Genomic DNA, 15,156 nt, shown 5'->3' with positions numbered 1-15,156 from the left:
AGTGTGTAACAGCACCATCTTGTTCTCAGTGAGAAACCAAGTTTGTGTTGCCAAGGAAACCTCGGCCAAATTGCCGGCAATGACTGAGCAAAGGGAGCCATTTTGTTTCATTGACTGCTCTTCCTTTGGGCACATACGAGTCATTTGATGGCAATCGTATGTTTGTCTTCAGTTTATGTTTGACAGACTGGGTCATACTTTCCTTTTAATAGCCACCAAGGTTTGACTAGCCAGCCACTTGTGAGTATGTGTAAAGGTTTTTATATGTTCAGGAGCCATTTATAAGCAGAATCAGAGGAATAGTTTGGATATTTTGAAGTGGGATTGTGTGAGGTACTTATCCATAGTCAGTGTTTTACCTTTAGAGAAGATGGCGGTCGGCATGCCCCCAGTTTGGAGAAGCAGGAAGGAGGACAGGCCTGGAAGCTAAGCAATGTACCGCCTAAAAACCCTAAAAAACAGCTTTACCTTGTCACCAGAAAGCCCTGTTTATGTTTATGTGGGAGGAACTGAAGCCGTTTTGTGTGATTTTGGTGATTAAAAGGGTTAGGAAGTAACGTAACTAACAATCAAACTAACTGATCGAGGCAGCGGTAGACCAACAACTGTGTTCTGTTAGGTAAAATGACTGTTTTTGTCAAAGGAGTCTTGTGGCTTTGACAAAAACATAGAACGGCTTCAGTTCTCCCCACGTAAACTTAAACAGGGCTGATTGAACGCAATGTAAAGCGGCGAAAATATTCTAAATATAGCATGTACTGAAAATGATATCTTTTTTTAGGAGAGCCTTTTTCATGGTTGGCTGAAATTGGATTACCTGCTGCCCCCGTCCACAGCAGCACATTGCAAGCTGGGTCTCCTGTCTGCGTCACCAAACTGGGGACGTACACTGACTATGCAGAAATACAGTGATAAGTGATTGCAAATGTACTTGTGCATCTGGTTGCCTTTGACACAGCGTTTTACAGAAGTACATGTGCAACTATGAGTAGAAGGGAAGATTTAAAAAAAAAAAGGTGTGAAAATGTTTAATATGCATTATGTGAGTGGGGGGTTAAGAGCTGTTTTTACTAAATGGCTCTGTTGCATAGTAGCAACCCTCACATACAGGTGTGAAAAGTGTCCAACAGGATGATGCATCCATTATTCCCACGTACTTACAGCCAGGCCTTCGCATATTAATATTTAACCAACGCTGCTGTCATAAACACAGTGATTCCCCTTCTGTTGCTGTTTTATGAAGTCAGTGAGCAATGGGAAAACAAACTCTGCATAAATCAATCTTCTTACTTTCCAATCAGGCTTTAAACCATTACTTAGATGAACAGAACACAAAATAAATATATATTTTAAAGTAGCAAATGTCTGTTCTTTCTCAAAATAGGGGTGTATAAAAACATAATTCAATTCTAAACAGGCTGACCAGGGAGGATCAAGGTACCTGTTCCTGAATACCCTGAGAAAAAACTCCTGATCTCCCATCACAAGACTGCTGAGCTGTGCCAAGAACCCCTTACTGCCCCCCCCCCCCCACACACACACACACATACACACATCCATACATCCATACTCTGATCACAAGGGAGAGAGGAGCAGGACTGCAGCCTTAAACAGTCCTGAATGGCTGCTCCTAGTATCAGGTAATCTTCACAAGTATGCACATGGAGATTAAAATATTAACCTTTCATTAACCCAGGGCTCCAGTTCCCATTGTTTCCTCTGTTTCCTGATTTGTAGTTTTTCCCTCCATATCTACTTCTTCAGACTTTCTCTTGGTAAGAGTTGAGTGTAATTTAAGACCGTCCACAAACACTTACCCATTCCTCGCGGTAAGAGAAATCAGGTTAAGCGAATTCTTGCTGCTAATTTCATTTGTTCTCCTCAAGATTCAATTGATTTGTTTACACTTAGAAATTAGGAAACGTCAAAAAGCATCCACCTATCTATTTTGTTTTTCTCTCTCTGGAGAGACAGGATACACAGCAAGGGTTTTGTCTTCCCCCTCAATCCTTACGCATTTTGGCACAAATTGCACTTGGCTTCCATAATGTGACTGTGAGGAGCGAAAAGGAATTTTCCCCCCAAAACACAGCGGAATCCAGCCTGACACTGAGGCCACTGTTATTGCTCCACACCCAGAGCTCAACAGCAAGAGTGGGTTTGGGACATCAGAAATGTTTTTCAGACACAGGAAAAAATAATGGGATGGAGTCCACGTCTGCCTCGTCCCGATTAATACACCTCTCAGTGACAGCCCATGTCTAAATCAAAAAAACATCTCACATCAGAGCGTTTCTTCGACTGTGTGAGCCAGGCTGTGATCTCTCAGGTGTTAGTCAGGGGACGGATGGGGACCATATGTCTACTGTCAACACCAGAGTGATGCTTGGTCCCTTGTCTCTGAGCACCGTGTTGTTTTCTTGTGCGATTTTCTTCTGCATTCATTTCCACATTTCCTCAAGGACTCGTTCTTTCTGAACCTATCATTAGCCTGTGGTGGTCGTCGTGGCTGACAAAGAATGAAATACAAACGTGGACCCAAGCATCTCGTTTCACCCAAAAGAACCTCGCTGTGGCTGCGTTACAACATCAACAAGTTGAACCCAAAAAAATTCACTTTTTATTCCCGCTTTGTGCAGAGTTCAGATAGGAGTCCTTTAACGGCGACAGGAGCTGTGGTTGGCTGTTCGTGAACGTGTACTCTTGAGGTATTACTCTGCATTATGTAACCTTGGTGTTTTTCTGGGATGACTGTGTGTGTGTGTGTGAATGTGTGTGTGCACACTGTGTGATTGAAGAGCAGAGTTTGATGGGCTCTTTCTGATGGTGAATTTCTCTCTGTGCAGCATAGAGGAAGCCCATTTTAGTGACTGAGTGAGTGAATTAGAAAAAAAATCCTTTAATGTGTGAAGGTGGTCCCTGTGATTTTGCAAACACAAACGCACTATGCATCTGTATTTATGAGCACAAAATATATACCACCACTTTCTTTCCTCCCATGCAGCGGGTTGCAAAATAAGCCACAAGCTGGTGCACACTCATCCAGTTTCACACACACACACACACACACACACACACACACACACACACACACACACACACACACACACACACACACACACACACACACACACACACACACACACACACACACACACACACACACACAACACAGGTGTCCTGAAACAGGTTTCCCATACACCTGCAACTGTATGTGCTGGTAAGGGTGGGGGGTGGATTTGTCAACGACTACAGCGATGAGAGCTTGAGTGAGCGATGTGATTGGTGGGTTAGGTCGGAGGTTGCCCTGGTTTCCCTCTCCTATCAGTGCAGCTGATCTGCCGCCGGCGATGCCAGGCCTGGGGAACACAGAAACGGTTCAACCACGCAGCTCAGACTCCTGCTTAGTGGTCAGACTGAATTAGCATTCTCTAAACTAGGGTAAGACCTCCTGAGCAGACAGAGCGGGAGGAGAGGAGAGGAGAGGAAACAATTTTCAAGGCACATGAGTCTTTTAGTATGGCTCACAGGAACAATGAGCCCATAAAAGAGAGATGAGAGAGACTTTGTCAGCTCATATACAGTGAATGAGAGCAATAGTCTGTCAGGGGGGAGTCCTGGGAGAAATAAGATACATAGAAATCTATATTTCTTTCCTTCTACCTCGAGAGTTCCTCGCAATCATCCAACCTTCAAAGACATTTTTTGCTTCCCATTTTTCAATCCTATCTGCAGTTGACTGTTCAACGAGGGCTCCTGCGGTCAGCCCGAGGCCCTGCCTGCAGGTCTGACAGCAATCATGAGGATCTGCACCAGAATCTGGCTCTCATCAACCAAACACAAGAGATCTAGCCACCTGTTCAGGCTCCTTTAAGCATTTAGATTTACTAAGACTGTGGCACAAAGAGGTTTAAGGTGCATCATCTCTTAACTAGTGATAATAATTTCCTTCCAGAAGTTAAAGTCCTGATCATGTTTTGCACAGACAATCTTACATGACAGGAAATACTGCTGAGGGGTCAACCAACAAGTAAATAGTTGGTTGTTTGATGGAAAGTCAAAGTTTCAAGCTTGTAAAACAGCCAATCACAAACTTCCCAGTAACAGGTAGTCAAAGCTAATGATCAGGTATTGAGGCGACCTGATAAAACGCTCATCAGATCAAATCAATTCCCTTTCATATTCAGGGTCACTTTTGGAAGAATTTGGTGAGGATGAGGCATTTTTTGATTCCAATTGCAAAAGTGAAGCATCCTGAATTTACCTCAGCTCTGATGCTTTGTGCCTCCAACTGGCTTAATCACAGGATTTAGAGCAATCTGCCATACAAAAAAACATGATTCCTCAAAAACAAAACAATGTTAAAATAATTCCAACTAATGACATTAACACAAACATTTTAAATTCATTAACTTATCCACTGAGTCCCTTGAATTTAAAATGGTAGCAATTACTTCCAGCACAAGCAGCTCAACTCTATAGTCTATTAACAAGGATTACACGGATGACAGCAGTCACCCATCACAGGTATATTGTACCCATATGCAGCAGCTGGAAGCTACTCACATCAAGTGTTTCCAGACAATCCTCAGTGTAACCTGATGGAACAATATCCTAAACACACACACTCCAGCAAGAAGCAGCTGCAAAAGTATGGAAGACGCCATCATTTGCTGGAGGGGAAATAAAAAAGTTTAATAACATTCGCTCACAGGATTTGTGGAAGACAAATCTCAAACATATGTTATCTAGCAGGCCCAAACACCTTACAGCGCTGTTATTGAGCATGAGTGTTTCTACGGAGTGAGAAGATCCAGTTGGAATCCACAAACTCTTGGCAGCATTAAATGAATGAATGAAGCAAAAATCCTCAGATAAATTGATGACACAGGCTCCTGTAGCACCTCCTAATTTATATCACGCATTACACATCTGCAACACAATGCGTGACACTTGGCCTTGGCCTGCAGTCACTTGAAAGCTCCTTAATAAAACAAGAGGTGGACGTCATCACTGGAAGCAGCGGAGCCCCATATGTATGCAGGAATGTGTAGTGTGGGTGTGGTGGCGGGGTGGCCAGCCAGGGTTCATAAACATAAGGACCAGTTCAGGGAGAGGTCAGAGGAAAGGCTGTCGGCACAGTGGAAGACCCACGAGATAGATTCAAATGTCACTGAACTTCCCCTCGCCCAAGTCCTCTGGGGAAAACAAAAGGAGATACGTTCTAGCAGTGACGAGGAATCGAGCACGGATATGGCCAGGTCATGCAAGGCCGGAGGGGGCAGGAGTGGGCCGGAGGGGGAAGAGGAGAACGGAGGATGCAGATGTGCGGCAGAGAAGGGAGGCACGATGGGAGGAAATACAACAAGCTATTGTTTGGAGAGAGAGGACAGGAGCGGACCCAAGGGAGAGGCAGCTGAGGACTATTCACCAGAATTTACTCTACACACACACACACACACACACACACACACACACACACACACACACACACACACACACACACACACACACACACACACACACACACACACACACACACACACACACACACACACACACACACACTGTAATTTTGAGAAAATGATTTAGGGATGGGAATTGGTAAGATCTTATTGATACCAATTCCATTATCGATTCTGCTTATCGTCCCGCTTCTTTAAAGTTACCTTGTGGATTCCTGGTCAATTTTTTCTCAGCGTCAACACAACTGTTTTTTTTACACAGTACACAGCGTAGATGAAATGAGGGAATATTTGTACATAATTTGTTTTAATTTCAGTTTTCTTGGTCAACACATCTTCTAAGCCTGCCTGTGGGCTGCTAATGTTACAACACAGGATGTTTACTCTCTGTGATGGAAGTACTGCACGGTTGGGAGTCAAATACATGGCATTGCTGGAATTTCGGAAATAAAAAAAAGGTTTCAACATATTACTGCACTGTTGTCAGCTTTCTTGGTAAAACGAAGATAAGCTAAGGACCATTTCTTTCTCTCTTTTTTGCAAATTTCTAGTGGCTTAGACGAGTCACAAGTGTTAAGTCATTGTTTTGCGATGCACAACGGTCAGAAAACATAATTGATAAATAAAGGGAGTTGAGTGCTTTGAGTGGGGCGGCTGTGGCTCAGTTGGTAGTGAGGGTTGGCCAGTGTCTGAAGGGTCGGCCCTGCCCTGCTTGTGTCATGGTCTCAGCATCCTTGGGCAAGACACTTCACCCACCGGGCCCCGTGTGAATGTGTATGACTGCTGTATGTCCGAGGAGGTGGTCGGAGGGGCTGTAGGCACTGATTAGCAGCAATTCAAGTATTTTACACTGTGAAGTGAACCCAGTTAGTTTGACAGTTTGGAGAAAAAGAACTTATTCGCTCTGACTTAAATGGGAAGATTTAATTTCCGTAGAATAGATACAGTATGTAGCGGGAGCCAGTTAGCTTAGCTTAGCATAAAGACTGGAATCAGAGTGAAACAGCTAGTCTGGCTCTGTCCAAATGTAACAAAATGCCTACCAGGACCTTAAGCTCTCCAAATACCTTATCTCTTTTTTTTAAATGTTTTATGGTTCCTACAGTTTTTAAGTTAAAAAAAAAAGCACTTTTCAAGCAATTTCAAGGTACTCTCGAAGCCTTTATCATTAAATTTAGGGACTTTGTCATTTCAAATAGTAAAAGATTTTTTCGTTTACATGAGTGATTGGGTAGATTAAGTTGAAAATCAAGAGTATATTCAAATTCAAGCATATTCCTACCCTTGAAAACATAACAGCTAAAATTAGGCATTTTCCAAACTTTCAAGACTTTGTACTAACCCTATAGGACATACTGTGCCGTACGTTGTTCACCTTGTAAAGCCCTCTGAGACATGGTCCGTATAAATAGGACTTGCCTTTTCACTTTTTTTAAATCTATTTCATAGACTTCTAGGATATCTTACTTCAAGGACTTCAAGTATCAGCTGTGTATATTTACTTTCTTACTTACTTTAAGTCGGCATTATCTGATTGTCTATGCTCTTTCCGCTGTAGTCTAAAATGTAGCACTTAAGCAGCTTTTGCTTATTTAATCTGTTTTTGCACTCTCATGATTCTTGCACTTTTTGTGTGGTATCTTCACGGCTGAATGCACTAATTGTAGGTCGCTTTGGACAAAAGCCTCAGCTGAATGAATGTAACTAAAATAAATAGTAATAGTAATTAAATAATGTTAATTAATAGCAGGGTCACGAGATGAAGGACCACTCTTCGTATCTTGACAGATATCTCTTTAATAACTGTTGAGGGTGATGATATTACGAGAATATTATTATTAGAATAATTTAACATGAATTATCGGTTTCATTGCGAGTTTCAGGGGCTTAGGAGACAACGTAATTGAAAAGTGGATGAGGATTTTCCTTACGTGATTAAATCGGTAGATTACAACCTTATCATGGGAATAAACAAGTCAACCATCAGACAGATAAAATGAAGACGACCCCTTCAAGCAGAAAGATGATAAAACAGTTATGACAGTAGAAGTAAAAAGAGTTAGAGACTGAGTCTGTGGCTGCTGTTTGGTAAACCTGATAAACAAATCGCTGTCTGTCTTCTGTACCAATGCTAGTCCTCAGCTGTACAAATAGCCCCAGTTAATCTCATGTAAAAGCTCACTATTTCACCTTTGCAAAACATAGACTGATCTAGCAGTGGAATGCAGTGTTGCGGAGACTTGTCTGGCACACAGATCCACTGCTGTTTAGTTTGATGCACAACTTTATATGCAATCGTCAGTAGTGAAGTCTTGTGAGACAGTCTGATGAGTTGAAGTAAAGCCTTTTAACCGCAAAGTAATGCTGCGCTTGGTTAAATGAGGCGTTCTGGGCAGGGTCGAGTGCTAACAGACTACTTGTTAATTACTGTTTCACAATCAAAATACAATACATGCTCTGTATTCTGATGTGTTACTTAGCATTGGTTTTCACTCTAGATAGAAAAAGGAGATCACTTCTAGGAAAACATTTCAACTGGATAAGGAATTTTTGTTGAGGCTTTGGCAGTGGTGTTCCACATTTTCATGTTAGGCATTTCAGTCAAATAAAAAAACATCTGAATGGGTAAAGTTGGAAGGGATCTCAAAGAAACTGAACAATACCTTAGAGCAGTTTCACAAAATGTGTGAAATGCTGGAAAGATTTTCCTCCGCCGGCCTCAAAAAGATATTCATGAGAGATAATCATGGATGGGGAAATCTCTTTGATCTGCTCACTCCTCAGAAATATGTCACCAGAGGATGGACTGTAAAGATATTCAGCCAAAAAGAAGGGAACCACACCCTGAATTGATATTATTGCAGTGCTGCAACTAACATTTATTTTCATTTTCAATTAACTTGTTGATTATTGTTCAGGCTGATCAGTGAGTCACATTTTCCCAGAGACCAAAGTGATGAGAGACAGGGTGCAAAACCTAAAGATACTCAGATTACACTGAAATATAACAGATAAAAACAGATGATCTCGACACCTGAATAAACCTCATCCAGTGCATGTTTGCCATTTATTGTTTGGCATAAATTACTGAAACTAGTATCAACATTTCTGTTTATTGTTACAATTAGGGATACACAATACAATTTTTATTTCACTCAATAACCGATAATTACCTGCTTTTCATGGGCAATACGGATAAGATGAATTATTGTGTTTTTAAAAGTTCATAACCTGTACCTGTACCTGCACACCTGAAGGGCGGAAACCCTCAGATGTAGTGAGCAAAGATTGAAAATGTAATCTTTCATAGCTCTGAACTTACAGAAACTAAGAACAATTCTGGATCTTCAAATATTAATTTCCTTGTATTTCTAGTAAAGTTTAAAAAATTTCTATTTTACGTGCAAATCACTGGATATGTGAAAGGTGCTACCCACGGTACCTGAGTGTGTAGATGTTTAATTATTATAATAATACATAATAATATACATATATATGTCCCGTTATTGGTCGATAATTTATCTGTATATATATCCTGCATCCCCAAATAACCACTTTCGGTATTGGAGTACATTTATTTAGGAATACATGCCACACTGTCTGCAATTTCCTTCATAATATTAAAAAATATAAGACTTGAGACAGACAGATAGGCACTGACACAATCACAGTCTCACTTTCTCTCTCGCCCTCTCGCGCTCTCTCTGTCACAGCAGATATTTTTGATCTCACTGATCAGAGAAAATCAAGAACGATTTTTGACAGCCTCAAGGGTTGAACCCCCTCACCCTCACACTAGTCTAGCACCATGTGAGCCATGCAGGCCCACAACACGACGGAGGGAGGCGAGAGGATGTGCACTGGTAACACCTTTTCTACTCTCATGTTCACTGCTGTTAACGAGAAAGCTTTAAAAGTCTCAATGGAGCAGCGCAGTAGAGCACACAGTATGATAATGATTTACACATGCAAAGAATGACAGAGTGCAGTGAAGCAGACTGTTAAGCAAATGTTTTTGTCATAAGCCTCAGTAATGTGCTTTTACAATCCTGATGTCCGGACAGCTGGCGAGCCAAGACTGGCAGCCTGCCCTGAGAAACCAGAGACGCCGCCGCGACCAAACCAGCGGGGAAACGTGTCTTACACCACGCTTCCACAGCATTCCTCCTATAGCAAACATCATCTGCACAAACCTCTGGCAAAAAATATATGTTCACAGGGATAAGTGGCATCAGCCGGATGATATGGTGGATGCAAACATTTGGGATTCTTTTGTAAACCGCCAATCCCACAACTACGAGTCTGTTAGCTGTCACTCAGCTCTGGGGAAACTTAATAGTTTAATGATCATCTTACAAGTTGATTCCTTTTCAGCGCCATTGTTTTAATAGCAAGGGATACAACCACCTGGGCTGGCAGTCTAAAACAGACTATTTTTTTTTGCCTCACAGAGAGAAATGGGGCTAAGGTTTCATTTTAGGATGACTTCTCTTCGCCATATAACGCCCACACACTGTCCCGAATGACGAAGGAGCCCTTTCTCACTTCCTCTGCAAAGATAATAGTGGGAACGAGAGGAAAAGTGAAAGCTGTACACCGGCTGAAAGCGAGAGAGAAACAGGGAGATCATTTCTTTTCTTTTTTTTTGGCTAATGCACTCTCCGTTCTCTCCAGCTGGCCCGATTGTGTAAACACAGCAAAATCAAAATACTCTCAGACTCGGTGCATCCCACCCCAAAACAGGTGCCTTAACTCCCTCAATCCCCCATTTTTCTCCCTCCCACTCACTTTGAACTTTGACCTCACAGTCCAGGTGGCAGGTGCTCAAGTATTAGTGCAGTTGTAGAGAGTGCAAAAGACTGAGACATATCTCATACTAATGAATACTGGGACCTTCTTCTTACCAGCAGCCATAATTCATATAGAAGAGAAATACATAAACAGGAGGTGCAGAGAAGGAAGAAGTCCGGCAGTGTAAACATTCAAAGCAGTTTGCTTTGCATCTTTGTGTTGAGTCTCTGTAGATGATTTCAGACTGATTATAAAAGGCTGGTGGTGAAATACTGAATTTATTTGCGTGGCTGGGAGTTCTGGGCTGACATGTACTGAGAAGAAACTGATTAAATGTAGTTTTCAGTTGCTGGATTACAACATAAATAAACATGGATACTACAGTAAACATGGTAAAAATGTTTGCTTTAGATTTGTGAATGCATTAGGAATCAAATTATAATTAATTCAGGAGTGGTGCATCCATCCCCAGCCTAAGATTGACATCAATTAAAAGGGGTTTATGTGTGCCCTATGTGCATGTACCCCTATCTATAATTCTATTTGCCTCCTTACCTGCAGCGGCATGAATGAGGACGCTCTGGTTGGGCCTCAGGTTGCCGAAGTCAAACAGCATCATGTAGGCGGTGATGTAGTTTACGGGGAGGGCTGCAGCCTCCTCAAAGCTCATGCCATCTGGGATGAGGAAGGTGTGGGTTGCCGGCACCACAGCCACCTCCTGCCACAGCCCAAAGCGGTTCAACACCATCACCTTGTCGCCGACCTGGAATAGAAGGCACGGGAAGACGGGGGATGAGAAGAAGGTGGAGTGAAGGGCTCCGTTACTAAACTCAATGTGACCTCACCTAATGCAGTGACTCCCAACCACCAGGGGTGGGTGTATACCCCAGTGACAACAGTTTCTAGGGTGAGTAGCTCAAATGATTGGATGAAACAGAAATGTTAAATATGTCTGCATAAAATACCCTACCTGAACACCACAAGACTGCTTTTGTTAGCAGTTAGAGGTTATCCAGTTTGGTTTACCAGATGCACAGTGTGGATATAAAACCTCACAAGCTATCCATTTTGCAAAGGCAACCCTCGCTGCATCCAGGGTTTTATCGCCGCCCGAGACGATTTTGATCGGTGTAAATAAATGTAAGATTTATCCTCCCCTATAGCAGAACGATAGCGCATGCTGCCAGACCATTGGAGACAGGTCTGGAGATGTGAGACTAGAGGTTTCTAGAGGACAGGGCAGTGGGGCCTCACAGTTTCTTTTGCTCAGTGTGTGGTTTGCAAGAGTGTGGTTTACAACAATGGCAGACATGCGAACATGCAGCCACCTTGTCCACAAAACCTCAAAGTGTTTGCTCTTAAAAAAAGCAAACAAGGAAGTAAGCGGAGTAAGAGTAGTAACTGTGTGACAGAAGAACCGGGGTTTTGTTTAACGCGTTAGATGCTTTGGGATTGGTGTACGAATTGTTCTTTCTGTGATAAAATACAGTATGTCATTTAAGTCATTTCTATCTTTCAGAATTACTATCCTGCCAGTGAGGAACCGACAGATGTCATCCAACATGCTGCACGCCACGATCACCATCTTCTCATCTTCTGCTTCCAAACTCTCCTTATCAAAGCATTCACAACTGTCCCTTTCAAAAAGGATGGGACTGGATGTAAACTTACCCCCCGGCGTCCTCACTAACCAATCAGGAGAGCCCGCTCGAAGGGACACAGGAAACAGAGACGACTGCAGCCTTATAACTCTCTTCCTGTTTTCTTCCTCCCCCCTTATTCACCCCCTCTAGACACAACTCTCCCTCCCGCCCTGTTTCCATTCTCCTCACTTTTTCTCTTCCCTTCTTTCTCTTTCACTTCCTGACTGCTTTTCCCTTTACAACTTTAGAACATCTTCCTTCCCCTTCTGAAGTCCCTGGTCCTGTCTGCGTCTCAGTCTTCTTTGACGTTCTCTCTTTCCTTCCTTATTTCTTCATCCTCCTCTGTCTCGTTCTGTCTTTACCATCCTTTTTTTTTTTTTTATCTTGCGAGGAGTGTCCCGTATCCCCTCTTCCTCATCAGTGAGACAGGACAATGGGGCCCATCTTCTCCCCTGGCTTCCCTCCACTCATCAGAGTCACTGCCAGATTCTTCCCCATGGCTAAGCATAAGACAAGCTCTCTCCTCCTGGGAACAAACCCTCTCCACCCGGGCCTCTCTAATGGTCTGGAGGGAGCCATGCGCCTCACTGTCTATCCACTCCAATTAGAGAGATCTCCCTCTCTCTCTCCCTTTTCAGACCTGCATCTTTCTATCTGAGGCAGAGTCATTTGATTTATTTTCAAACTCTACTTTCACTTTTTCTACTGTAGGCTACTTTTTTTTCCTACCCTTTGTTATTCATGCTGACTCGCTCTCTCCAATCTCCATCTCAGGTTTTACGTCCCCCCGTTTTTGAGTCTTCAAACTCATCAGCCTTTGCAGGTTTAATTGGGGGTACAGATCGGCATAAATCGATAGACGTGGGAGTTCAAGCTTTTACAGGAAACACACAAATATGACTCACACATCACATCCAAATGCATCCGCAGCTATTCTTCAGCACCCACGTAACGCATGTGAGTTACTGTCAGTCACACCGAATCTGGGTAGGAACATTCAAGACACACACACACACACACACACACACACACACACACACACACACACACACACACACACACACACACACACACACACACACACACACACACACACACACACACACACACACACACACACACACACACACACACACACACACACACTTCTCCCTTTCTCAGCCTTCATGCCACTGCAACAAATTCAGTCACAGTTGGGGTCAGGAGTGCAGGAGCGCTGAACAAAGACACTTCCAGTTAACTGTACATGAATGGACTTAATCAGATGGTGACTCAATTTTGGGGTATGCGGGCCTCCAAGTCAGCTGCTCCGTGGCTTTGAGCTTTGGTGATGTCAGCAAAAAATTATCAGAGGACAAAAATTTTTTTTCCTGTGTTCCTGAGTCAGGTTTAACCAAAAGACGAAGGTTAAATGTAACACCCACACAGCTTGCATGGCTGCTGTAAATGAAATTAAAAGGAAACATAATATCTCCTTGGTGTAAGCGTAGGTGGTATTGTGCTTCGACGCGGTCTATATGATGTTCAGATAAAGGCCACGCCCTGCTCACACACAGCAAAATCTGTCACAAGAGGGTCTTCATGCTGCTCTTTGCACTTGACTGCACCTCTAATTATGCAAATCAGCACATCAAGCTCACAAAATATATTCCTCATCTTGATTTTGCATCTAGGTAAATATTAGAAGCCTCGACGCAACTCTACACTTTCAGTATCAGAAATTTCCAGATTTTATCAACAGAAACCACATTGAAGCGTGAGGGGAAAAAGAGAAAACACAGATGTCTTTTTTTTCCATTTTGAACCCCGCAGCTTGTATGGCAAACTATCAACAGGCCATGCAGAGTGTGAAAGCAAGCTTTTAATGTCATCATGGTGAAAAAGGACATGTAGGATGAAAGAGGAAGGTATATATGAATGAGAGAGGATGCAAACATGCATGATAGAAGGATCCACTGGCTGTACGACGATGAAGAGATTATATGAAAGAAGGAGAGATAGTTAGCGCGAGGGATGGAGGAAATACCAGACTGACAATGTGGGCCAGAGGGAGGTAATTGAGAACATATGGGTCAGATCCGACCAAAACTCACAGAGGGAGAGCATGAAAAATGAAAAAAAAAGAAAAGAAAAGAATGAAGCGGGTCGGGAGAAAAAAGTGCTGATGTTTGGCGTCGGGGGAGTTTTGGTGTGATTTGTGATATTTCCCCTCTTCCCTCGTTTACTCACTGTTACACTTTTCCCTGCACTCTCTCTGTTAGGTCATTTAGGGTTAGGGCATTGTACAGCATTACTTCATTCAACTGTACTGTCCCCACTCAAGGCATGCTTGTTTTGCAGAAGTTATTGAAATATAAAGGGAGGCATGCAGTGGATAATGAATATGTATAAAAACACAAGAGGCTAAAGTAAAACAATCAACAAAACCAACAGGAGAAAGATGATCGGCAACAATGGTGCAAGTGCTGTCTCCATCACTTAAACAAATGTATTGTAGCATGCGGTAGAGGGGGATTTTTAAGGTCCCATGTTGTAAAAACCTGAGATTTCCATGTCTTTTTTATTATAAAGAAGGCTGAGGTGTTGTATGAATACTGTGAAAGTCTCAAAGGCTCAGTCCACAGAGAAATACACACAGTCTGTATTCAGAAACTGTCTCTTTAAACAAGCCGTCGAACTACTCTACGGTTGTGGTGTCACAAATGTACTATATATAGGTAGAAAGTGCCGTTACAGTCCATCCCCGGCTGCAATGACGGAAAGCTCAGAAGATGCCGAAGACCCATAACCACTGACCAATCAGAGCAGACTGGGCTTTTTGGGAGGAGGGCTTGAAGAGACAGGTGGAACATTTGAGAGACAGGGTGAATACAGGTATATTCAGACATACAATATGAGAAAAATAATGTGTTTTTTGAACATTACAGTTTTTTGATTGCTTTGACCTGGTTGAAGAAACTGGTAACCTCTCAGTCTTCATCATCACTCTCTCAGCAGAGCAAAAGACACCTCTTGCAAATGAGTTAACCCATTGTCATTGTTTTGACACACTTCCTGCACCCTTTTGCAAATCAGTTAACGCAGATGTCATTCAAGCAGTCCAAACTCCACTGCTTTAGCTGGTAACCAGACAGAACATATATGTTCCCATCTCTTAGACACTTCTTGACCAGTATGCAATCACTGAAGCACCTGTTTGACACTGCTTCACACAACTTTTCAATTTGCAATCAGTCAGCAGGCTTCCTCCATACTCT

The 15,156-nt window shown here is 42.7% G+C and overlaps 1 protein-coding gene across 1 annotated transcript in view; it reads right to left on the bottom strand.

The window, feature by feature from the left end:
- Positions 1–15,156, bottom strand: part of vat1 (vesicle amine transport 1) — a 30,443-nt gene that overhangs the window by 11,468 nt on the left and 3,819 nt on the right. The window contains exon 2 of the mRNA XM_083931464.1: positions 10,812–11,019. Coding sequence (XP_083787590.1) covers positions 10,812–11,019 — 208 coding nt within the window. The remainder of the gene's footprint in view (positions 1–10,811; positions 11,020–15,156) is intronic.

Source organism: Echiichthys vipera (genome assembly GCF_963691815.1).
Source record: "Echiichthys vipera genome assembly, chromosome: 17".
NCBI lineage: Eukaryota > Metazoa > Chordata > Actinopteri > Perciformes > Trachinidae > Echiichthys > Echiichthys vipera.
Note: the sequence above shows the minus strand (reverse complement) of the source record. Positions and strands in the feature narration are given on the sequence as shown.